General features: G+C 32.8%; 1 protein-coding gene across 1 annotated transcript; it reads left to right on the plus strand.

Annotated features, from left to right (window-relative positions):
- The first annotated feature begins 2,640 nt into the window (after positions 1-2,640).
- LOC140442451 (uncharacterized) lies at positions 2,641-8,532 on the plus strand. Its single transcript, XM_072533520.1, has 2 exons — positions 2,641-2,770; positions 7,760-8,532. The coding sequence occupies exons 1-2, from the start codon at positions 2,641-2,643 to the stop codon at positions 8,530-8,532; spliced, it is 903 nt and encodes a 300-aa protein (XP_072389621.1).
- Positions 8,533-27,516: the final 18,984 nt, after the last annotated feature.

The raw sequence follows: 27,516 nt of genomic DNA on the forward strand, positions 1-27,516 counted from the left end.
GAAGAAGGTCAAAGGGAAGACCCAAACTTAGATACATGGAACAAGTAGAACAAGATCTGAAAACACTTAAGATTACCAACTGGAAAAACAAAGCAAGGGACAGAACAGAATGGCGGAAAATCCTAGAACAAGCCAGGACCCAGAAAGGGTTGTCGAGCTACTGATGATGATGATGAAGGTAAATATAGGCTTTAGAAATATGGGAATGCTTGTTTTCTTTAAACATGTTACTTACATCAACAAATTTAAAGAAATGTAAGCCTATGACCTATTTTATTTTCAGACCCTGTAACTTAAACTAAAATAGGGATGCATGGTTATGAAGCACGAAACGAAAGAGGAGAAAAATTATATAACTTCTTAGAACAACAAAATTTATACGCCAAAAACATACATTTCAAGAAACCAGCAAAACAAAAATGGATGTGGATATCTCCCGATAAAAAAAACGAAATACGCGACCGATTACTTCTTGTGTGGGAACAAATATATTTTTGATGATATAACTGCTCTCAATCGATTCACAACTGGCAGCGATTATCGCCTTTTAAGAGCAAAGATTCTTGTTAAACAGACGAAAACCAGTAGAAACAAGAAACATAATTATTGTAATCAAATAGATCAAACTAAAATGCGACAGAATGGAGATGAGTACAAAGAGGTTTTAAGAAAAGAATTTGTAGAAAGTTATCAACAAGAATATTTCGACATCAACACAATTAATATAAAGAAATGCAATGAAAACTCTTGAAAGCAGGACTGACTAATGCAAAGAAAATGAAAAATAAGAAGTAAAGAATAGGTCATGGAACGAAACGGTTGATGGAAAAGAGACCCACATTTCTAAGCGATGGAAAGCGAAACACCGATGATTTCAAAGAATTGATCAAATCAAACTTAGGAAAGCCTATAATAATGTTATTGAAGGATAAAGATGGAAAAGAAATAAGAGAAAAGAACGAAATTCTAAAAGTTACTCAAACATTTTACCGTGATTTATATTTCTCAAATAAGAACCCAGATAACACTACAAAGAAAGATCTTAAGAGAGAGATAACGAATGTCAACTCAGAAATACTCCCTAACATAAAGTCCTTCGAAAGAAAATAAGCTATGGTACAATTAAAGAACAATAAGGCTCCAAGCCTAGATATACTTGTAGAAATGTTAAAGGAGGGGAGTGAAATTACTTTCGAAGAATTGAAATTTTTTTTAACCAATGTCTTCACAGAGTAAAAGTCCCAGATGATTGGAATGAAAGTTTGACAATATTTCTCATCAAAAAAGGAGACAGGGGAGATCTCAAGAACTATAGGCCAATCTTCTGCTGTCTCAAATGTACAAGCTGTTTATGAGAGTAATAACTAACAGGTTAACGTCGAAGCTCGATAAACTTATAAATTGGTTTCGTTGATTATAAAAAATAATTCGACTCCATAGAACTTTGAGCAATAGATAGAGCTGTGAACACCTGCAGTATAGACTCCCGATACAGAGTGCTCATACATAATATTTACAAGAAAGCTACAATGAAAATATAAATAGATACGAAAACCAAAGCTATACCAATCAACAGGAGTTCGTTAGTAGATGTTATCTCACCAAAACTATTCACACTGAGACTGGAAGACATGTTCAAAGACATTAACTGGGCAAATAAAGGAATAAATGTTAATGGAAGAAAACTGAGTCATTTGAGATATACTGATGACATTGTAATATTTGTTACAAGTTTTGAACAACTACAGACCATGATGACTCAATTATTTCAAGCTTCGGAAAAAGTAGGTCTTAAGATGAACTTGGAAAAAACAAAGAGAACATTAGAGAAATAATGATATAAATTGAGAAACAGTAAGCGAATACATCTACCTGAGACAGACAATGAAAGTTAAGATAATAAAACTGCCGAAACTACCAGAAGAATAAGGTTAGCGTGGGCATGATTTGGAAAATTGAGTTGGATTTTGAAAAGCACTAAAATAGAGTAATATTTGATAACCAGAATTTACGAATTTACGAATTTACGATTACAGTTTATCCACCCTATACTCACGTATGGTTCACAGCCGTGGACACTCACCAAGTCTAATATGAATAAAATAGAAAAGGTACAAAGGGCGATGGAAAGATCAATGCTGGGGGTGAGACTTATAGACAAAAAAACAAACAAATGGATTAGAAGCAAAACCAAAGTAAAAGACGAAGGAGAACATGCTGCCAAATTAAAATGGAGCTTCGCAGGACACAATGTCCGACTGAAGGATAAGAGATGGAACCACGAAATACAACAGTGGAGTCATGGTTAGGAAAGAGAAGCAGAGAAAGGCCACAAATGAGATGAGCTGATGACATTAAAAAGATCGGAGAACACAACTTAAAGCAAGTGGCGCAAAATAGAAAACAATGGATTGATTTGGGGGAGGTCTATGTCCAAGTTGGATTACTTAAGGCTGGAGAGAGAGAAGCCATGACGTTTCGCACAAAGCATTATTAGGACTTTTATATATTTCTGGTGCTTGTTATTATCAGGAGACCAGAAAAATCCATTATGTTTGCTTTTAGAGATATATATACGCTCGTTTCGTATTCTTAAGAACGAAAAAAAAAATGTCCTGTTAGTGTCGATCATGCATTACCATGATGCTGTTGACGAGGAAACTGAAACCGGAAATAGTCATAGACTACAACAAAACGAAAGAAGGTGTTGACGTTGTTGACAAAATGTACGAAGTACAAATGCACTCGTACAACTCGTCGTTGGCCAATGGTAATTTTTATAGTGCCATGAACGTTGCTGGAATAAATAGTTACATGATTTACACCTCGAACACTCAAACAAATATCGATAGAAAGAATTCTTAGAAAATATAGGATTTCAATTACCTCACCCATATATTCGTCGACGAGCACAACACAAAACCATTTCCAGGATAATCCGTTTGCGTCTTTCTGAAATATGTGAAATAAGAAACAGAGAATGTTGCTCCCCAGTAGAAACTCATGGACGAATTACGTACTGCAGCGCTAAAAAAAGTTTAACAACAAGATATTCTTGCACAAACTTCAAAAAATATTTGTGTCTAGAGCATCTGACATGATTATGTAGACATTATTATGATAATTATGATGCTCAAAATTTGGAGTACTAGTTTCAGTAATCTCTATGGATTTCGAGAGTATACAAGTAGATAATTATTTTATGTTTAAGTGGAACCAGAATATTTTACCTGTTCATAAAATTGACACTTTTTTAATACACTCTTAAAATTGTTAAAACAACAAAAAAATCAATTGTCAAATAACTGTCAAAGTGTGTATACGCATTTTTAAATACTCCACATTCTAAAGTTTATTTCTTTGCATTTAAAGTGATACCGCGTAATTTAAAACTAATTTTATTCGGCTAGTTTTTTTTAATTGTAGTGTTTAATAAAAACATACTCGCCTAGTGCTTAAAACTTTGTTACTTTCCCCTATGGAGACTTGCATTGACTCGAGGACACTTTTAACATTACAATATTGTTAGGTCATCTGCAGTAATGGAGCCTGAAGAAAACGTGGTATCGTTAAAAAATAGAGGATTTAATATAAATTCAGATAAGTGTAATCTTGAAAATATTTTTGTGTATATTGAAAGGATAGATAACACCGATCTTGGCGGCTTATATCCAATTACAACAGGTCATATTTTGTACATAAAACTAGGAATTTCTAATATCCTTCAAGTAAGGGGAATTGGTAGGAACAGAATTAAGGTAGTAGTAACTTCTATACATGTTGCAAATAGTCTTATAAATAATAGTAAACTAAAAAAAGAAAATTTAAAAGCCTTTATTTCGGGTCACTTATTACCAAGGGCAAGGGTTTAATTCGGGATATTGACACTCAATTTGATACTACATATTTACAGGAAAATATTGAATCTCCACGTATCTTAAATATTAAACGAATACATAGAAAAGTTAAAAAAAAAAAGATCGATTGAGTATATAGCAAAACGAACTGTTATTGTAGCTTTTGAAGGTAATATACGGCTTTAATCTGTTATTATAAATCGAGTTTTTTGTCCAGTCAAACAATTTGTAGGTAAGGTTACTCAGTGTTGTAGGTGTTTGAGATACAGTCATATTTCAAAACAGTGTAGAAGTTCTCAAAATCTACGTATTCGATGTGAAGAGAATAAAGATGAAGATCACTCTTTCGAAAATTCAAACATTAGTTGCATTCATTGTAATTCGGTTTCAAAAAATTGTCCTTCTTACCAAAAACAACAAAAAATTTAAATTTTATGATCGAAAATAAAATTTCTTTTATAGAGGTAAAGGAAATTAATGAAAACTGGTATTCAGAGTCTCTAGGCCAAAATAAGTTTTCAAGGTTATCCAACTACGATAAAAATTTTCTCAATATTACACAAAATAAAATGTCCCTAACATCCGCGCAATCTACTTCTAATGCAGCTACGAGTACTAATTTTAATCTAACTTTTCCTAACAAAAAGATAAAAACCAATTCTTCTCCTGCTGTATCTTCTAACTCTGTTCAGCCACTTCCCATGTTTAACTTCAGATTTCAACCATCTCAAACTCTACCTGCTAATCCACTCTGTTCTGTTTCTCACAGTGGAGAAAGGGAGAACCAAGATATTGCTCGACTTAGACTAATTTTGTAATTAGTTTTTTTTTAATATACGTACATTGGACGATTTGAAATCTTTATGTAATGAAATAATAAATCATGAAATTACTTCTGTATTGGAGGGTACAAAAAAGGTTACATGTTGCCTTGTTGAGTGAGGCATGGTTTAAACCCGATAAACAATACAATTTTAAGGGTTATAAGATTGTTCGTCGCGACCGACATGACGGTTACGCGGGAGTGGCTATAGAATCTATTCATCGTTTTGAAGAAATTTGTATTACACAAAATTTTAATGGCGATATTCTTGTTTTCAAGTAGTTCATATTTTTTTTTGAATGCCAAAAATATAAGGATGAAACAGATCAATTTATTCAACAATTAAATACTCTTAACGTACATGCCCCATTTAATATCCGCTTAATATCCCACAATGTATATATGGATCGAAAGATCCGACACCGGAAGTGACCTGAAACGCGCATAAAACGTCAAGATAGAGCAAATCTGACACCGGATTCGTGATCAGCATGCAAAATTAACTGCTAAATGATATCCATGTCGACATTTGATAAACTAAAAATTGCATTCCGGTTTTGAGGTCGACTTCCGGTTTCGTTTTTATTAGTCAAATCAATAGAGAATTCAACGTAGAGTTCAAAAATGTAAGTTCACGAAATTATCATTTATAGTTTTTGAGTTATTGATAAAAATATTTTTACTTCCGGTCATTGTATATATTGTATATTTTGCTCGCAAAATAAAAATTTCATTTAAAAAACTCGATGGCGAGTTGGTCCGCTAGTATATATTAATAAATTGTATTTATAAATACATATTAAATTTAAATTAATAGTTTTAAAAACTAATTATTGTTGTGTATTGTGATTGTGCTATGTCAAAACCACTAAATAGTCTGTAGAAAGCTGATAAGCTTTGATATAAGATAGATTGTTTTGAACAAGAAATAGTGGCGGGACGTTTTTACTATTAATGCTCTAAATAGAGGTAAGTTTAAAATTTAGAATATATAATTTTGTATTAAAATGTTTTCTTGTGTATTTTAGTGTGTTGCAGTGGTCTTAAAACTAAGTGTATTTACTGTTATATAATAGTTCGACAAATAATTGACATTTTAAAAATTCCTGACTATTGTGATGTTTTGACAACGCTGTGGGGTTCTGACGTCGTAAATCTTGAGTGACGTGCACGAATTTTTATATGAAAAATACTATATATGTAAAATTGTGGTGAGAAACTTGGACAGTTCAGAGCAAAGCAGCTGTCGGATTGAGTAGATAGCTGCTCAAAAGTTTGCTGTGGAACTATGAGAACCTCATCATCTTGTTTATATGTAAATATAGATAAAAATGAGATAACACAAAAAAAGTATTTTTAATTACTTAATCAATTAATTATTTAATTGTAGTACTTAAAGCATATTTTATTAATTATTAAGTCATTAAATTTTTATGTTTAAGGTATTAGTCATGTTGTAACTGGCTGATTGACACCTAGTCTATACCAATAAAAAAAATTATAAATTTTATATAATTGTGTAGAGAATAAAGTACACAATTATATCAATACAAATTTTTGACACCTACAGGTAAATTTCTTTTTTTTTTAAGAAAAAGTCGGATTGTTAGATCGCAGTTATCAAAAATTTAAAAAATTTTCACGTTATCTGCGGAAGGTTAAAGAAAATCAATTTTATGTATTTTCACCCAAATAAATTTTTCTTAACAATAATGTTAACAGTAACGAATTTAAAATATTAAATTTTAAGGTATTATTCAATTAGATTGTAACGATAAGACCACCAAAGAGAAGTGAAATATTATTACAAAAAAAATACCTTAATCAACCATGTGAGCTTATCGTCTACGTTTCGCCTAGCTCAGTATCTCAAAAGTGAGTTCGTCTTTTCTTAAACTAGAAATCAAACCATGAACCATTAGCTGATAGCAAATAAAACAATTTTTAACTAATCATATTTATTAAAAATAGGAAACAATCAACCCTATCAATGCTTTACAATAAATACAACGTGGATGATACTTATGGCATCGATGGCATCAATGGGCTGCTTGTATGGCCTCCCAATTTGACGGTTAGGTCTTCCAGAGTATATTGTAAAGATAATTAATAATGTGGACCTGACGTCATCATTTGGTGACGTCGACCTACGGACAAAACAATAATATCAGGCATTGCTAAAAACATGCAGTTCTCGAAAGTGCGTTTTTGCAGCGAGACAGAGACGAACTAGTTTTTTGCGTTAGTTAAATAGCTTTAATATTTTTATTTTTTTTTGTGAAGAATCGTTTTTACAGTGTACAAAGCCAAAGGGGCTCAGCTAAAAATTAAATGCTTTATACTTTACACAGTACTTTTCTTTTCAATTCATTTTTTTGTAAATGTTTTTCTTAAACATAACTAATATTTAACATTTTATCTAATATCAAAAAACTAGTGGTTTTACAGGGAAAGTAACAATGAAAAAGTAGTCCATGAACAAGGGAGGTAAATTATTTTTAACGTTTATTCATCTATGAAACGGAAAAAGATTTGGGTTATTGCACAACTCCTTTACCCCTAATAGAGCGAGTGGCTCAAGCAACTGGTACCTCAGAAAGTACAGTGAAGAGGATAATTAAGGAAGGTAAAAACAAACCAGCAACTTCACAATTTGTATCACCCAGAAAAAGTATTTGCAAGCCCAGCGTCATCAGTCAATCGATTTGAGGAACACGTCATAAGAAATACCATTTACACGTTTGCTACTATCCACAAAAGAAGACCTACCATGAAAGCTGTTTAAGAATCTGTTATAAACGAAAGAATTGTAATTGGTAAACTATCTTCTTTCAGAAAAATTGTGAAAAAATTAGGATTTAGGTGAAGAAAAGTTGAAGACAATAGGAAAATTTTAATCGAAAAAACTGACGAACAGCCAAACGAACAGAATTTCTAAGAAAACTCAAAAAGTACAAATCTGAAAGTAAGGTATTTATTTATTTACATTTTAACTAATTTTAAAGTAATTCACAATATTTTTGTAGATAGAAATATTGTATATAGTGATGAAGTGATTATATACATAGTTCCCACACAGTTCCAAAAGGTTGGTATGATGGACGAAACAAGTGCATAAAATCTCCGGTATCTAAAGGGCAACGACTGATTATCTTACATTTTGGTAGTAAAAATGGATTTGTCGAAAATGCTGCTCTCATTTTCAAATCCGGACAAAAAACTGGTGATTATCATGATGACATAAATCACCAGAATTATATGAAGTGGTTGAAAGACAAACTTCTTCCCAATTTACCTTCCAATTCAGTTTTAGTAATAGACAACGCCTCATATCATAATGTGACTCTTGAAAAATGTCATAGATCGGCTTCGAAAAAAGACATCATGAAAAAATGGTTGACAGAAAGAAACATATTTTTCGATGAAAGCGAAACAAAACCGGAGCTCTACAGTAAGGTACTTATTGCTAAACCTAAAAATCCAGTATATGATGTAGATCAATTATTAGCACAGCACGGCCACTCGGTTTTACGTTTACCACCAAATCATTCGGAACTTAACCCAATTGAAAAGATATGGGGCAATTTAAAAAATGAAGTTGCAGTAAGAAACACGACTTTTAAATTAGCAGATGTTTTAGAACTAGTAAAAATCAGGCAAAATGAAATCACGCCAGAAATATGGGTAAATACTTACAGGCATGTTGATAAAGTAGACGAAGAGTACTTCAGCCGAGAATACATCCTGGATGAAGCGCATAAAATCATTATAAATTTAGATGACGATAGCGAATCATCTGAAACAAAACTGTCTGATAGCGACCACGACGACGGCTACAACAATGACCTATAAATACAAACTAGTCAAGGTGACAAGCTAGGTATTCTGTCACTTTATGTATATTTTTTAGTTCTTTTAACATTTTATTAATAATTTCATTTCTAGTTTTAATTAACGTGTATGTGTATGTCTTATCGTGCGTAACCTAATATTCCTAATTTATTTAAATAATAATTGTTTTTAAACAAATTCTATAAATCAATTTCATCTGATCGCACAACCAGATCAGTTTATTTTCGGTCTTTTGGATCATTCTGAATAAAAAAGGTTTATTGTAATTATTCTCTGAAGTTGATCGTTTTCAACTTATACAATTTAAAACTAAAAAAAAAGAATATAATGATGATTTTTAAGGCTCAAAAACACACAATTATTTTTGAATTCACCAAACCTTGTTCTATCAGTTTCTGATACTTTAGTTTGGCCTATTTGATTTTAAAACATTGGTTTTAGTTGTTTGAGGCCCTTATCCCAACCTAAAAATGGATTTATACAAAACTTTTTAATAAATTAGGATCACTTTTTGTATAACCTCTTGAACATTATTCTGCGGTCTTTTATGAAAGTGATTATGCAAAAAATCTCCTGCGAATATTTTTTCGTCTCGTATAAACATATTTTGCTGAATTTAAAACCAAAATCCTATTATTTTTCTATTATACATTAATTTGTTATTTATTTATTTGTCCTCTAGATTTTTTTCAGTTCTTAAAAGGTTTATTTACAAGCTAAATTAGTGTAATGTAAATATATTTTACATTTTTACACAGCAATTCTGAAGACGGGAAGTCGTAAATTGTTATTACATCTTTCAATGTGAGATAAAATAAAAATTGCGATGACTAACTGGAATGTTTAAGATTAGAGAAACATAATATGTCATGTTGATTGGAAATACTGGACATCATTAGCACGTGCAAATCTTACCCTGTCGCCCAATTTCCTATGAAATTAAAATGGTGCGTGTTTTTAGGATCCATTTATTTTTTCGGGCATGCGTATTTACGAGGTCCAGGAGATTTTGAAACATTTCTACAATCTTACAGTTGTTCCATATTATATTCTGAAATTTCCCATAAAATCTCCAAGAGTCTTCTATACAGCCAATAAAACTTGAATTCGGTCAATAAATACAGCCAATAATCCCAAGATAATTCTGCAGACCATAAAATGAATCTTATAATAATTTTTGCCTTCTTTTATAAATTTTAGAGACGGGCAAAAAATTATATTCCCACTACGTTAGGAAAGTTGATTGACAGAAAGTAGGGAGACTAAACTGAAGTTTGCACAAATGACATAGAACGTATGCCTGTGATGTAATTAGCACTTCTGTCGACATAGAACAGAATATTTAGTCTACCGGACAGAAAGAGAGAGGGCGAATATTTATTCTACGGGACAGAAAGAGAAAGCAAAGAAAAATAGAGGGCGTCAACTACTTTTTGAATAAAAAACGGTAAAAACGAATCTAAAGCCAAAGGAATTAAGAAATTAATAAAGAAATTAAAATAAAATAATTATTCAAACATAAATTAATAAAGATGTGATGTTTATAGCGTTACAAGATTTTAGTGAAATTTAGGAAACAATTATTAATTATTTATTCGATGTGTCAATTTAGTCTATTTATATTTATTTGTAATCTTCCCAAAACCGTATATTTACATTACGTTTCAACAACTTAAAAATGTTTTCATTTTTACGTACATTTTAGCTCAAAAATAATCAAATGTCTTTTGTACATCAACGAAGTAAAACAAACATCCTTATTTCAAACGATATGATAATCTTTATTATGCATTTATTCAGTTTTTAATTATATTTAAATTTAACTAACTTAAAATAAGGTTAATAATTATTAAACTAACTTGAAAACTAGGAGTAATATATTACCTCACCCTAACCCTAGCATTAACTGACACATAACAAACTATTTTTACCATTTAGACAGATATTAAGAACTGTAACGTAAATTCTAGTTAAATTAATTCCAATTTCTGTAGTAACTTCAGTCGAATACACTTCCATAGAATTTAAAGACTTGAGTGATAACTTCTGGAAAACGTTTAAAGCAACGTACCCGTTGGAATGCCGTCTCACAATAAATCCCTCGTTCTCTTTCTAAGTTCAGATACGGATTAGCTCCTACAAAGAGTTATTGTTGTGATAATCTAAATTCCTTTAGTACTTATTGCTTGTGTCATATGTTACTGCAGCTTATATTTTCAAAATATATCCTGATCATATTTAGCGACATAGAGATATACATAAATTAGAAACTAGTAACTATTGCTTCGGTTTTAATTAATTTAATATTTGGTTATATAGAAACACAAATGACAAATTTCCCATTGTTGTTTCACTACAGTAATTTATAATTCAGTTATTACGAAATGAGTAATAATATATCGTTGACAAGGAATTCTTTGAAAAAATAAAACATACATACAATACAGTTGATACAGTATTAATCCCGATGCACTTTATTATCTATGTCACGGATCTAAGTTGACATTGTTGCCAAATTACAAAAAAATTTCTGAATTCATTCTAAATCAAATATTTAACATAAATATTGCAGAAGTGGATTGCACAACAAAACAAATTAATATTTAATAAATTTAAAAAATAGAAATAGAAAACAAGAATTAAGTACCTAATAATTTTACGTTAAAAATTGATTCGCTTATGTAGTAGGGTGGCTTGTTGGCACTAGCCCAATTATTGGCAGTGGACACTTTATTTTTAAATAATTAAGGAGCAATTCACTGTAAGTACCTACTTCCACTTTTATAATGATCTGGCAACATGTATTATTTATGGTAGGGCGTAGAATACTATAATCGTCAATACCCCGCTAACTATTCGTGAGTGAAGGTTAGACGTTAAGTTATCCTTACATTTTACCTGATTTCCTACTTAGCCGAGGTATTTATTTACATTTGGTGATTGGCATCTTTAATTTCAGGAAGAAAAAAATGCCTAAAGTACAAAAGAAAAGCAAATATATAAAAAAAATATAATCAATAATTTCTTCAAGAAGAAGAAATCCATTTGAACAACTAAGTAAGAGTAACTTAGCTCCAATTTTAAAAGAAGAGGTAGATACTCTTAAACTATCTTAAGTGATTTTAGAGTGTGTGGTCTCTGTCCCTTGAATGCGGATAGTATTGATTACAACAAATGCCTAGGTAAAAAATATACCGTAGATAAATTTGGCGAAACAACAGAATCAATCAATTTGACCGATTTTTGCAAAATATGCGATGAAGATACTTTCCGGCTCTTAAAAGAAGCCAGAAAAAATTGAAACTCTGATAACACTAGCAAAAAATTCAGGGTACTACTTAATGTATTTAATATTTTACATCCAAATAATCTAAATAATAAAGAAGGCGATAATTCACAAATTGTAATAGATAAAATGTTTTTGCAAGAAACGTTATAAACGTCACATCTCTATTAATTTATATTTAAATAATTATTTCATTTTAATTTCTTTATTAATTTATTAATTACTTTAACTTCATTTCTCTTTTTACTATTTTTTATTTAAAAAGTATTTGGCGCCCTCTGTTTTTCTTTTCTCCCTCTGTCTTTCTTTTCTTTCGCTTTCTGTCCCGTAGAATAAATATTCGCTCTCACTATTTCTGTCCGGTAGACTCTCCGTCCGGCTCGCGGAGATAAGAATACGGCCGGGGTCAGAAAGCCCTGCCTGTCGTAAGAGGCGACTAATGGGTAGGAATAGAGAGGTGGAGAGCCGTCGCTTGAGGTGTCGGGTTTGTAGAAACGCACACGGTCGCTTCGGCGACACGGTCACCGGTCTACACTCCTAGTATCCGAGACGAGACTACTCGTCTCGGATACTAGGAGTGTAGACGAGACTACTCTACTCCCATTCCAAAAGAGCCTGGTGAGGTTGAACGAGCTGGGCCCGTAAATACCTCTCCTGACCTCGGTCAGGAGGGGTGTGGATACACCGCTCCTGACGGCGGTCAGGAGTGGTGTAGGTGCCCCGGCACGTACCCACCGGGAGATCCAAGAGTGGTAGAGGAGAGATCCTCGGCGGCGACCTGTCTACGTGTGAGGTGGAAATTCCTCCGCCTGCCGAACCTACCCGCCCGTAGTGTGGGAGTAACGGGTAGGCAAGGTACTTACAACACAGGTACTACGGGGAAGGTGGAGCCCCCGCGGGTTGCGTGTGCTAGACGTGTCGTGGTAACCCTACGGGGTACCCCTACGGGGGGACCCACGGGACGTCTTTGGTACGCGCCCCGTGGCACCTTCACTTTGGTGTCGGACTCGTAGGGGCAGAGGTTTCACTAAGAGCGTATGCCGAAAGGCCAGGAAGCTCAGGGTCCGGCCAAGTTTTTACTTGGAGGGCACGCCTTATCGCAATGTCCGGTAGACTAAAATATTCTGTTCCATGTTGACAAAAGCTATTTCTATCATAGGCTTACGTCCTATGTCATCTGTGCTAACTTCATTTCAATCTCCCACTTAGTTTCTGTCATTCAACCTTTCTAATGTAGTGGGAATATAATTTTTTGCTTCTTTTTGAAATTTATAAAAGTAGGCAAAGATTCATTTTATGGTCTAAAAAATTCTCTTGTGGTAAGTACTTTCATTATAATCTTTATTCTATAATTCTGACAGCGTTTCCGATATTTATAACCTCACTTTTAAACCACGTTTTTTTAATTTTGTGCAGTAGAGATCTTAATAAAATTTAGCTAAAGTTCAATAATAACTATATTTCATTTTATCCTTGCCATACACTATTTGTTTAATTGTAATTTTGTAGAATGGCCAGGAAATTAAAGCCTTTTTAATGTGTCTCTAATACCTATTATTGTTTTTTTTTAGTTTATTGACATTACCATATTTTATTGACCAGTTTGATAATTTTGTGAACACATTCAAAATCTTTGATCAAATAAAAGGCAGATATCGAGCACAGTTTTATTAATTTAATCTTGCCCAAGTACTTTCACTCCCTAGAGTATCTTCAGGGGCATCTGAAATAAGCCAAGAAACGTTTTTTTAACTGAAGAAATTAATTAACTTCGACAAAAACTCGAAGTTGATGGTTGATAAAGTTTTTATCGAAGTTAATTCATTTCTTCAGTTAAAAAAACGTTTCTTGGCTTATTTTAGATGCCCCTGAAGATGCTCTAGGGAGTGAAAGTAGTTGGGCAAGATTAAATTAATAAAACTGTGCTCGATATCTGCCTTTTATTTGATCAAAGTTCATTTATTCGAGCATTCAACCTTATATCAATTTACATTCAAAATCAGGAAAATTTATTGACCACATCTAATTTATTGACCATATTGGACATTTATTAAGCACTTAATCAGAACCTACATCCACATGTAACTGCAGCTCTCCAGAAGATGACAACATTTAATTATGAGGACCCAACATCTACAACACACAAGTAGCCCATCGAAGTCATAAGTATCACTAATTATTGTTAAGCTTTGGCAGGGTGGATTATTGTTTTTTTTTATTCTTTTTAATTAATATGTTTAGTTAAAATTTGTCTTATTTGCTATCAGCTAAGAGTTCAGGTTCAATCCCTAGTTTAAGACAAGACGAACTCACACTTGAGATACTGAGCTAAGCAAGGCATAGACGATAAGCTCCCATGATTGATTGAGGTATTATTTTTATAATAGTACTTCAATTCTCTTTGGTAGTCTTATCGTTACAATGTCTGTAGTAGAAGAGAGCAGCGATGGCTTTAACTTACGATATAGAATCTGTACCTGTTGTTCTTTTCGAAGAAGTTCCTGAATAAAACACAAAAGTGGCACAAAGTTCAGCATTTTACTCAGAAAATACTCAAGAAACAATCACCGGATCCGCTGCCATTTCAACTTTTGATTCAGTTCCCTCCACTAGTCAAAACTCTATAAATAAGAGCAGTAACATGAAAGATTGTTTGCCTTGGACCAAAACTCGATCGAGTTTTGTAATTTCTTTTTCAGTTTATTAAAGAGAACTAGAGGAAAAGGAACGCGAAAAAAATTAAAAGGAGCGAACAAAGTTAAAAAATAAAGCAAAACGATTTTTGAAAAGTAAAGAAAATTCCTTGAAAGGAAAAAGTGTTAAACGAAATCCTAAGATTAAGGTACTCAAAGAAACATTTTTATTTCAGCAGAAACTAGTATTTTAGAGATGACATTTAATTTGTGTTCGGTAATAATAGTAAATTATAAAAAAATTCAAAATATCCTCCTATGATATTACCTATATTAGCAAATCTAATGTTTAAACAACTCTTTTCCTTAAAGTGCCAATAACTGGGTGGTTTACCATATAAAGAAATAAAAAAGAATAAAAAACAACACTATTTTCACTACTTCTATACTTTGAAATGTTTTGTTGTAACTAGATTTTCAAATGTTATCCAATATTTTTTTCTTCAGCTTTATTTCATTTTTAGTTTTCTGATGAATGCCTTACAACTATACATATGATCGTTGTATAAAAATAATTTGTGAATAATGTAAAAAAAGTTGGTGCCTAAAAGTTACACACTAGTACATGCTTCTGTTTTCAGATTTTAGTCTTTCTTATATTTTTTCATCCATCTTATGGTTTTTGTAGTTGTTTCGTACCCAGTTTAAACCTATAAAATTAGGTTTAATTGTATCTCAACCTACTTACCTACCAATCACTCTCTACGTCACAGCTGCTACTGGAATCACTGTCAGTATTTATATTAATTATAACAGGTAGAAATTCCTCTAGTCTATCTAGTATATGCTGACGGTCATACCACTTTTTAATTACATTTTCTGTATGGCTAATAAAATTTTAGCCAATATAAAATTTTATATAAGCGACTTCAATTCAAAAATTGGCGAAGGTCGATAAGGTCAAACTGTAGGTCCTTGGTCTCCAAGAAATCAAATAGACTATATAAGTCATTTTTTCCGAAATGCCGTCAAAAAGTCAATACATTTCCAGGAGCACATATTGGATCTGATCACCAACCGGTTATGGCAGATATTACAGTTGAGTCCATGGTTATTTACCCGTGCGCCATTAATACCTGGCGAGATAAAACACATACTTTTTATCTAGCATCATAATCTTCCACGTATAAAACTAAAGACAAGCCAGCTACAGCCTGTTATTAAGTAAAGACACACGTTATTTTTATGAACGCTCTAGATTCAGTGCATGGAAAAGAGATAGGTACAAAAAAGATGCTTGGGTACGTTTTCAGATTTTAAGTACAGTTTGTGACGTTTCTGGTTTATTTACTTGTGGCTGTCAGTTTTTTGAATTTTTTGTTCTTTTTTTGTCCTGTTTAAATATAGAAGTTATTTATATTACAAAAATAGTTGTTTTCAAAACTAATTTTATGTTGGGGTTTAAAATTTTGTGGTATGTGTATTTTATTTTGCTCTTAATTTAAACTGCTCTTAATTTGTGTAAGTTTCCGCAAAAGTGAAAGAAATGATAAAAAGAAAATATTGTATTGAATTATTTTAGATTATACATGAAAAAACTCTTATCTGACAACCATAAGAACTCGTTTTAATTTTATTCAAGTACTTTAAATTAGAAAAAAGGAATGGGCGATCGTTGGAACCGTTGTGATCTGGTTAAGAGGTACAGAAACTACAATTTTCAAATGTGCGCTATTATAAAGCTTAAATGATGACAAGAATATATATTATTGTTGCGGTTATATTTTGCCTACCATATTGGGTATCACATATAGGGGGTTGAAAATGGGGACTGAACAATAACTGGGCTGGATAAAGGGTAAGCAAATAAACCGGATCGTTTGTGAACGGCTACCCTTAGTTTGGTTGGAGAGCTGGGTCGTAAATAAGTTAACAACAGAGGGACTGGAAAGAGGTAACTACCAAAAAAGAAATCAAAAAGTACTTACATGGATTTCCTGGACAACACAACACAAGAAGCTTCCTAAACTATTTAAAGCACGTCATTTAAAAGGAGAAAATGGAGAAAAGAACCCTGCGAGATGGAGACTGGAATGACAGGGAAAATTGGAGAAAACGGTTGAGTGAAGGAAGACAGTGAAAACTGTGGAAATCCTTAGTAGTAGTAGTAGTAGTAGTAGTAGTAGTAGTAGTCATTTAAAAGAATCTTCCTGCTGGATATAAAAAAAGAAAGGCTTTTCTTTCCTAAAAAATCTGAAAAAGGTTAGAATCTTTTTAAAGAAAATAATACTACACTTCGTTTAGGGAGAAACATCACATATTTATTATTACTTCACCATAAACAGTTACAAATAAAGTTAACAGTATTTAAAAACAACTTAGAATGATGATATCGGGTTACAACAAACTCCAGACGTTAAAGACACTACAGGAATTTAAATTATTAGTTAATTGTAAATATCTAAATTTTTAAATGGAGTTGCCAGCTGAAGTCCGTTTGAAGAGGTCTACCCTCCGGACGCTGGTACTCACGTGAGACATGGTTATATTTTGCCTGAAGTTAAATCTAATCTACTCTTAAACATCATTTACTTTTAACAACAATATGTATGTTTTTTGGTAACTTTAATTTATGTAAAGGGTTTTACCCTAATATTTTGGTGGCTCAGGTATGTTAACCTGCTTTTAACCTGATGATGGAATTATTATTCCGAAAACGTTTGTTATTTTAATGTAGCCCTTCTAAGGGTTTTTTAAATATACCTACTTACAAAGAATTAAACCTCTTTCAAAATTTATGGTTATGTACTAAATATCCGAAAAAGATAATGCTAACTGTCATACGTCGAAATTAAACATTGAAACTTTTTGAGATATTAATTATTTATTATTAAACTATATAAAGTTTTTAAAATTATTTGTTATAAAAATTATTTTATATATAATTATTTAAATTTATAATTTTATTTAATAAAATTTTTTTTAACTTGAAAGCAGTTATTAATGAAGAATATCTATATTTACTTTAAAAAAATTTAACAAAAAAAGTACCTGATCTCACTGGCTGATGTATTTCCTTTAAAAGTTTTTGGGGTTGGAACTGGATCCAAAACACAGCAAAATAACACAAATGCATCCCACAAGCTGCAATTTGCTCTGAAATGATCAGGGAGAACAAATAGACGATTCTTTGTAAGTTGGGCACTGGATTTGGGCCTCGGATTATCTTGTATGACAAAAAACTGTGATCTTCAAAACTCGGCTTTTCAAGTTCTTGCTTGAAACCATGTGGACCTCTTAAATTGTTATACCGCTATTTTTAAAATCTCTCAAATAGGGACACAATACAACACATCGATGATTAACTCAACAAAAAACTGCCAGATAGCATTTTTGAATTAAATTCACCTTTCCAGAAACAAAATTTGCCGGCTTTTTTAGATTACAGACGCCGCATCTTTTCCGTTCAAGATTTTAATCCCACCTTTCACTTTAACTCCACATTTATCTGCTACAATACACTATATTTCCATGATAAAAACGAAAACTGAAAAGCCATTACAAATTCAAAAATAATCCGGACTCGAAACAATGAAGTGACCACTTCGGTGATCCATTGCAGAGTAATGCAATTCTCTTTCCCGCAATACTTTCTCGCCAATCTAAGTGGATGTTTATTTGACGCGTAATATTAAGCGACATCAATATCAAACGAAGGCAATTAAAATTATTATAGACAAACCAGAAATGTTTATATTACAAAGCCCAACGACGCAAAAGGATTGTGAAAATATTTCGGTGTTTTAACATGTACCATGGGAAATAGAAACACATGGAAAATATTCTTCGGTGTTTTAATATATACAAGGTGATTTAAAATGCTACATTATTAATATTATTTATTTGCCAACTTTATTAGATAACAAAATATTATTTTATTTTCAATTTCAATTAAAGTATTGATAATATTTTAACTTTGTTTTTGATAGGCAGCTGCACTTAAGTTGGCGACAAAAACAGTAAGTATACAATATACGAAAAACAAAAAAAACTTGTTTTATCTTGTCCGAGAAAAAGCAGACCTCGTTTAAAAACGAAAACTACTGAGTTACCCGAGGAAACTAAAATGGCAATTCGAAATACAATATATAGTATATACTAGGATAGTAATTGAACCAATTTTCTATTAATAATTACAATTAGGACTTAACATATTATAGTAATATATTAAAGTAAATAACTTTTTATAGGACATGTGACCCGTGAAGCGTTGATCAATAAGCTGCAGGCTAATGAAATTGTTTCTACAAGTAAAACATGCTTAAATAGAATATTAAAAGATTTAATTTTAAGGGCTTTAAAAAGATGATCATCAAAGAGTTTTAATTCAAAGAACTCATATCGCAGCACATCGAGCGTGTTTCTTAAGTAAATACATGAAAAACATCTCTTTTTATACGGATTATTTTTATGCGATTTTAAAGTTGTGCGGTTTGTATTTTATCGAAAAATTTATACAAAAATTTCTATTATTAACTACACTTGAGTGCAAAAAAATCGACTCAAAATTATTTTGCGAAAGTTTGTCTCCTGTTTCAATCAATTATTGAGTTTGAAAAAAGTTTTGATTTTTGGTATATCGGGTGACGTAGGTATTACAAATAAATAATGCAATACGTAGAGAGGGGGTCAGAATTTGACTCATTGAAATCGACACGCACCGACTTAACGCGTTCGGTGAACATCGTAAGCATCAATTTTCATAGCAACCCACTAATACATCAGTCAATTAAGTTCGCAACTTCATAAAAAACGGATACCACATCCGTCAAAGCAGCTCAAGCAGTAGCATTATTGAGAGAAGACTTGACCAGAGAGCCGTGGCAAATCGACTAAATTTAAGCCAATCTGCTGTGTCCCGAGTGTATCGTCGGTTCCAAGATACTGGTGATTATGTCTGCCGACAAGGAGGAGGTCGTAAACGAATAACAACAGAGAGAGATGATCGATTTCTTGTATCTAAATCTCTGAGAAATCGACATTTGACTAGTGCTAATCTCAAAGAAGAGCTTAGAGAGGTTCGAGGTGTGGTTACCAGCATTTATACAGTCAGAAGGAGACTGAAAGCAGCCAACCTGACACCAAAAAGGGCAGCTACGGGCCCCAAGCTAACTGCAACCCAGAAGCAAAGGCAACTAGAATTTGCTCGCGAACATCTGGATTGGGACGACTATCAATGAAGTCATGTATTATTCTTCGACGAAAGTAGGATCTGCCTACATGGCAACTACAAGAGGCGTCGAGTCTATAGAAGGCCAGGGGAACGATTTGCTCAATGTTGTATACGAGAAATTGTGTCATATGGAGGCGGTTCTTGTATGTTTTGGACAGGCATTTCTAGGATGGGAAAATCGAGTTGGTTTTCGTGCCTGGTGGAGAATGTGGAGGAGGTTTAACAACGGATCGTTACATCAGAGATATTTTGAAGGAACATGTGGTTCCATACGCGGGATTTATTGGTAATGCCTTTATTTTATTGCATGATAATGCACGATATCATACCGCACGAGTCACCACCACCTATCTGACTGAGATCGGTATACCTACAATAAATTGGCCTGCGTTGAGCCCGGACATAAATCCAATAGAGCATGTTTGGAATAAGCTTAAACGAAGGGTCTGAACAGAAATCATGCACCAAGGAGCATAATGGAATTGAGAGCTGCACTTAATGATGAATGGGAAGCAATGCCTCAAAAATTTATTAGAAAAGTCATCCGATCCATGCGAAAACGATTAGCAATTTTAATTAGGAGTAGGGGTGGTAATATTAAATACTGAATAATTAAGAAATTCATGTTGTAACTGATGATTTCTCTGTTCATAACGTCTTTCTTGCGTTAGTTCCAATGATGAATATTGAGGAAACTCTGTTTGTATTGCATATTATTTTTAAAATGCGTCTTTCAAATAATGCAGTAGAAGTTTTTGTAAGTTCAATAATAAAGTTATTGTTTGCACATTACATTTTTTTTATTTTCATAATTCTTACATTGAAACAGAAGGTGTAATCTTAAATATCGCTTTTGAGTTGATTATTTTGCACTCAAGTGTATTATAATTAAATATTAACCATTTACATCCAGATGTCTGTAAAGTGAGCGTTTGTAATTCGGGGATTCCCTTGTTACATACACAATAGTTTCGTATTCAAAGGTATAACATATTATTGTTTTAAAATAATTTTTCTCTTAGCGGTGCTTCGTTTTATAATAAGTTCTTTAAAATGTTGCTGGTTCCAAGTTGCAGTATTTTAAGCAGCGCGGTTTTCGCTTTTGAAACGTTTCAAGTGAGTGTCGTAAAGTTTTATTTTTCATTAGAAGAGGTTTTTGTCGTCTCAATATTGTCTAATTCTTTTTATTTTTTTTTAAATTTTATTTTGGCCCAATGAAAAAAACACATTAAAGACAATCAATCTCGTTGAAAACGAAAATTTCAATTTTAGATCGCTTAGAAGAACGAAAAGGATCTACGGCAATTGGAAAACATTTTAATCAACTGTAAGAGCAATTAAAAAGAATGAAGTTGCTATAAGAAAATCTATAATTTCTGGTACAAAATTAGGAGCCAAATTTTCATCTTACTCTATCATAAGAAAGAACTTCACTCCCCAGGCAGGTACAGAATTTTCAGCTAGCAGAGGATGGCTTACCGGGTTTATAAAAAGAAATGCACTTCATAATATCAAGATTACAGCAGATGAAGCAGAAGCAAAAATATTTCAACAGGAGCTAGCCAAAATTATTGAAGATGAAACGGGACTGTATTGGAAAAACATGCCTAACCGTACTTACATCGCAAACGATGAAAAAACTGCAAGCGAACATAAAGAAAGTAAAGATCGAGTAGCATTATTACTTTGTAGAAATGCATCAGGAGATCAGATGTTGAAACCGCTTTTATTAAATAAATCTTTTAGATTACGTGCTTTAAAAGGCAAATATTTAAAACAACTGCCAATGCATTGTATGGCTAACAAGAAACCCTTAGAATTTCCAAACCTTCAAATAGTATTTCTTTTGGCCAATATAACAAGCCTTATTCAGCCATTAGATCAGGGCATAATTACAACGTTTAAAAAATATTACATAAAGGTAACTTACAAATCCTTCGTGAGTAAACTAGAAAATGAAGTATTTTTTTCTGTGGAACGTATCCACCGCATAAAACGAGACCTTACTGTAGTACATATTCACAACAAGTTGTATTTTTAGACGAAATGTGGATTTTTTTTTACTAACAGCAGAAGTGTACGTTAACCAGGTGGTTATGAAGCAAAAGATTTATTGTGGTTCATGCCGGTCCAGCACAAGATTTTATTTCAGACGCCGGTTGATTATTTTGTTTTAATTCCTTGACTGCAAATTATCGGTGAAATGAATAGTACAATATTTACAATTGTCAAGGACAATGCACCCTACCATAGTGAAATCATTAATAGACAACCCTCCGTGCTTAGATTGGCACCTTATCACCCAGATTTTAATGCTATCGAATTACTATAGGCAGATTGCAAGATAACATATATTACTTATAATACATATATTGGCAGAGATGCAATATAGAAATGATCATGTTTTAAGTATGTGGAAGGAATCAATTCAAAAGTATAATGCTGTCGCCTTGGCAAAGTGTGTAGATCATACTAACAAATTAATTAAACAGTGGTTTATTAGAGAAGAAAATAGGTGTAAGAGAATCTTACAACAATATTATTTGATCTAAATAATGTGTTTTCAGTTAAATGTGTCGATATCAAATAAAGTAAACTGTATGCCCAAGCTTAATCAAGCCATTCAGAGCGACGTTGGGAATATTTATATTCCACTATGCATCAACAATTTACCATCATTCTTGTACTCATTATTTTTAACTATTATTATTTTTCTTATAATTGCCAGAGTAGTCGGTGCGTTTTGATTTAGTTTGAGTCTTCTTACAAACTCTCTCTGAATATGTTTAGACCCAGAAACACTTGTTAGGGAGTGGTAAGAGACTCAAATTAGATCGAAACGCAACAGTCTTCGTATATTTATCGTCCTTACTTGACGCAATGAGTACAAGAATGATGGTAATTTATATGGGTAAATTGTTGATGCATAGTGGAATATAAATATTCCCAGCATCGCTCTGAATGGCTTGATTAAGCTTGGGTATACAGTTTACTTTAATTTCTATCGACATATTTAACTTCATCTTTCCTCACTAGAGGTCTCTATTAGCATACTCTGGTAATTATTTTTCCTATAAATGCTAGAGTAGTCGGTGCGTTTTGATTTAGTTTGAGTCTTCTTACAAACTCTCTCTGATGACGGGTAGACCCAGAAACACGTCTTAGGGAGTGGTAAGAGACTCAAACTAGATCGAAACGCAACCGTCTTCGTATAAATGTTTTATTCCTTAAATCATTTTTACTTTTACCTATTACATCAACACGTTGTAAATATTATTATTTTTTTTATTTGAAACTGCTTCAACCACCAGGGTTATTAGCAATGATCGATTTTACAGATAACATAAATTTAAAAAAACAAATAATACAATTAGATTTTGTTAATTAGTCCTGAGGAAACCAAAAAAAGTTTGGTACGATTATGGTCACTATGTTCATATAGAATGTGTTTTATTGTTGTAGGTACTTAACTGTTTATGTTGTCTTTTAAATACGTACAACGGACACTCCACTAATAAGTGATATACTGTTAGATCACTATCACACGCATGATACAAAGCTTTGGGTTGCTTCTGTAGTAGAAAATCATGTGTGATCTTGGAGTGTCCTAATCGTAGTCTGGAGATGAAGTTTTTAAGATTGTGACACGAATTTCCTTTTTCCTTCGTTTCTTGCAAACAGGATGGATGGATGAAATTTATTTATCAGAATTTAAAGATCCCATAAATGAATATGGTACCCAGTTAGGTTCCATTGAATAATAGAATTGAAAATAGTTTAATAAATAAGTCTTCGGAGGGAAATCGCTAGTATCATGGGTAGAAATATTACTTAAAATTTGTTCTGTAATTTTGTTTATTAGTCCGAGTAAGTTCTGAGGACACTGAGAGGATCTAAAGAACTATGCGCATTTTCAAATAAGTCAATAAGTTCTTTCTCTGTGTTAAGTATCCATTGTTGCAGTTTTCTTTGAAGAATTGACTGGTGCATTTGGTAAAATCTTCTACTAGGTCTCTGTTGTTTTCTTATTGAGTTTTTTTTTTGCTTAATGGCTTCGGTTCAGCGAAGTCATTTTCGTTATCTTCTTATTGGGGGGGGGGGATATTATTTCAGATACGTTTCGTGTAGGGTGCTGAGATGAGGATGTATTTTAATCTAAAGTCTTATTGGGTAGGTCGCAGTTTATCGGAGTATGCTTATTTAATTGATAGGTAATGATTTTTCTAGACGTTTCAGCCTAAGTAAGAGGGGATTTTGTAGAGAAATTTATCGACAAAGGAGCTGATTGTTGTACTGTAATTTTAGTCTCAGTAGGAGAGGATTGTGTAGAAGAAATTGTCGAAAGATGAGCTGATTGGTGTACTTCCTGTAGGGAGTTTAGATGAACAGTATTTTGGGTGTTGTTTAAAGGAGTCTGATTATTTTTATTGGAAAGCTGAGATGCAAAATGTCTTTGCTGCTAACATAAGTAGCAAGATTGCTTTTCGATGGAAAAGAAAATTCGATAGTTGTTATTCTCATGGTAAATTAACATAGAACCAGGTAATTTATCTAAGTTAGTTGGCACTATAGAAGTGTATCGTCGGAATCTCAAGATATGCTTAAATGCTGGATTTGAAGTCTCTATCCTGAGAAAGTCAATTGAAGTTATTAGATATATACCTAAGATTTTCAGGTATTTTTCTATAATGCTGTGCGGAATACTTGGACATACGTTGGAAATAATCAATCGTTTATTTGGAGTTATAAGTCTTCGGGCTTGAATACGTTCTTAATTAATTATTACAACCCCATTGTCGTTTGCTAGAAACTCATCGTCTCTCTTTTCACTGGTAAAGAAGATTAAAAGACGATCGTTTGTAATTTTAGAAATATAATGTATTTTTCTGGGATCCACTTTACAAGTTACTGCACTAAGGTAAACTTCAATATTAGAGTTTGGGAGTGAGTAAAGTGAACTTTGAAGAAGCAACACTAAGCGTAGGCCTGAAAATAAACAAAGAAAAAACTAAATACATGGTCGTATCAAAAAAGGAACGACAGCGAATAAGACAAAACATTACCATAAACGATCATAATTTTGAGGTGGTCAAAGAATCCAAATACCTAGGAGCAACAATTACCAGTGAAAACACAGGAGAACGGGAGGTTGAAATACGAATACTGGCGGAGAATAAATCATTCTTTGCCATTCAACATCTAATGAGGTCAAAGCTTCTCTCAAGGCGTGCCAAAATCCAAATGTACAAAACCATAATACGACCAGGAGTGACATATGGAAGTAAAACATGGACATTGAGAAAGAAAGAAATCAATAAGCTATTAGTATGGGAACGCAAAATCCTGCGAATTATATATGGTTCTTGCAGGGACAGCGTGATAAATGAATGGAGGAGCAGATACAACAATGAAATAGAGACTCTCTTCGGGAAAGGAAACATCGTAAGATACATAGAAGCCAATAGATTAAGATGGGCAGGCCACGTGGTACGGAGTGATGACGACAGACTGATTAGCAATGTGTTTAGGAAAGACCAGATGGTAGAAGATCGACAGGAAGGCCTAGAAAAAGGTGGAAAGACGCAGTCAGGGAAGACCTGGAGAAGATGGAAGTAAGGCCATGGGAAATAATAGCACATGATCGGAATCAATGGAAGGCAATAGTAAACGCGGCAAAAACCCATGAAGAGTGAGTAAAGTAGAATTGCTTGTTTTTTGTTTGGAAATTTATTCGTAGGTTGATTAAAAGCTGTAGAATATAATTTTAATGGTTGGTTTACAAGTAGATTGCCAGAATTTTCCACGGTGGAAGTTTCCGCTGCTGAATCCATTTCCATGCTTGGGCTAAGTAACCTGAATACGGCCCTTGTACTTATAATGGATCATTACCGAAAGATCTGGTAATTAAGCTCACGCCAAATCAGCATAAAAAGTTGTTTACCCTTGATTTGTTATAGATGAAATAGGAAAATCAAACTTACAGTTTTCAGTCCAGAAGAAGTAACCCATTTACACTGCACCTAGATATAAACAAAATTTTATATTTGAAACAAAAAATTTCTTATTTTGTCCAAACTAACAAGCTAATATTAAATATCAATTATCGCTAATTGCTGATATGTTTACTGTTCGGAGGTTCGAACAAGAATCCTATTATTGTATATTTAATTTTATTTTTTATAAGTTGTTTATATATTTATTAATCACTAATGATATTAAAAGAATTTATTAAGATACTTCAAATGTAGCTGTAATTTTGCACCAAAATTTTAGAGCTAAATTAACATTTTCATTCTATTTATTTCCACTTTTATCCACTTATCCTCTGTATCCACTTTCTGTCACTTTCTATTGCGTTGAGTAAATTTCCGACTTATTTAATATGCTTTAAACGATGACGCACGAGTAAAGCTGGGCATTCACGTTCCGACTTGCGGTCCCACATTAGAAAATGGCAGCATTGTGCTTGTTATCCTTTTCATTTGAAAAAAAGAAGAAACAATTTTGGACGAAGAAATTATTTGTTGATCGTGTGAACTATTGTGACACGAAATTGCTCAATGTCATTAATGAGGATGATTACAGATACTACCTCAGAATGGGCAACTTCATTTTTTCGCTGTTGCTGGAAAAACTTGGTCTACTCATTTTCAAAAGAGATACCGTCATGCGTGAATGTGTCAGTACTGAACACCGCCTTGTAGCAACTTTACGCTTTCTGGCCACTGGAAGGTCATTTGAGGATCTGAAGTTCAGCTGTAAAATATCTCCATAACTATTGGAAAAGGTGATACCAAAAACTTGCAGAACTATAATAATTTTTCGTGCAATTGAAAGTTATTTTCTATTATTTATTTGCGAACTAGGAATCTTTGCTCAGCGATGTCGGACAGACAGCACCAATTGAGATTTTGTTTGAAACTGATGTAAGCAAATTGTATACAGGGAGAAAATATAAGTTACAAAGTGATTTTGTAGTAAATTTACTATTTTAATTGGAAATAAGCCACAATATGAGTTAGAAATTAAATATACTTGATGTTTGGACTTCCACTTCGGAAATCGTTATCAAAATATTTTGACGTTGAAGCTGAAACGTCAAATAAATTTATCCAACATGATATCCAACTATCGATAACGGTCATGGAACTAGAAGAAGAAGAACTAATATCTAGGCTTGTTTCCAATTAAATTGTAAATTTGCATAAGAGGGCACAAAAAATAACTTCAGAACAATATGAAGAAACAGATACTTCTATTTTCAAAACAACTATGATTTAATTCTGGTTGTTTGTTGATAATTCTTCTGTAGCCAATCCGGAGTGTTGTAAATTGTACCTGTGTGTACTATTTGCCCTAAAAAAAAGTAGATAATGATGAAGAATCGTATATTTTAATAGGGGTAATTTTCGTGCAATTGAAAGTTTATTTTCTATTAAATATTTGGGAACTAGGGATCTTTGCATAAAGTAATTTATAGAAATCTCATACGTAACGGAGCCGAAGGTCAATTGACTGAGAAAATTTTCGATCCGACCTGTGATCCGACTTCCAACTTCACCATTCAAGTCGTCCCTCTAGATGTTCCGACTGGTACCACTAGTTGTTCAACTAATCCAACCAGCCCACTCACGGTCCGATTTTAGATCCAACTGCGGAAGTTGGACCACTAGTCGGACTAAAAATCGGAACGTGAATGGCCTGTTTAAAGAACCATGTACTCAACTGTAAACTAAGGTTAAAACGAATCCAGCGAGAAAAACCAATGTGCCAAACTTTGACAATATAAGCTTAAAAGATAATATTAAAAAAGAATTTAACAAAACTCCCAC

Source organism: Diabrotica undecimpunctata, chromosome 5, assembly GCF_040954645.1.
Source record: "Diabrotica undecimpunctata isolate CICGRU chromosome 5, icDiaUnde3, whole genome shotgun sequence".
In the NCBI taxonomy this organism is placed as follows: Eukaryota; Metazoa; Arthropoda; class Insecta; order Coleoptera; family Chrysomelidae; genus Diabrotica; species Diabrotica undecimpunctata.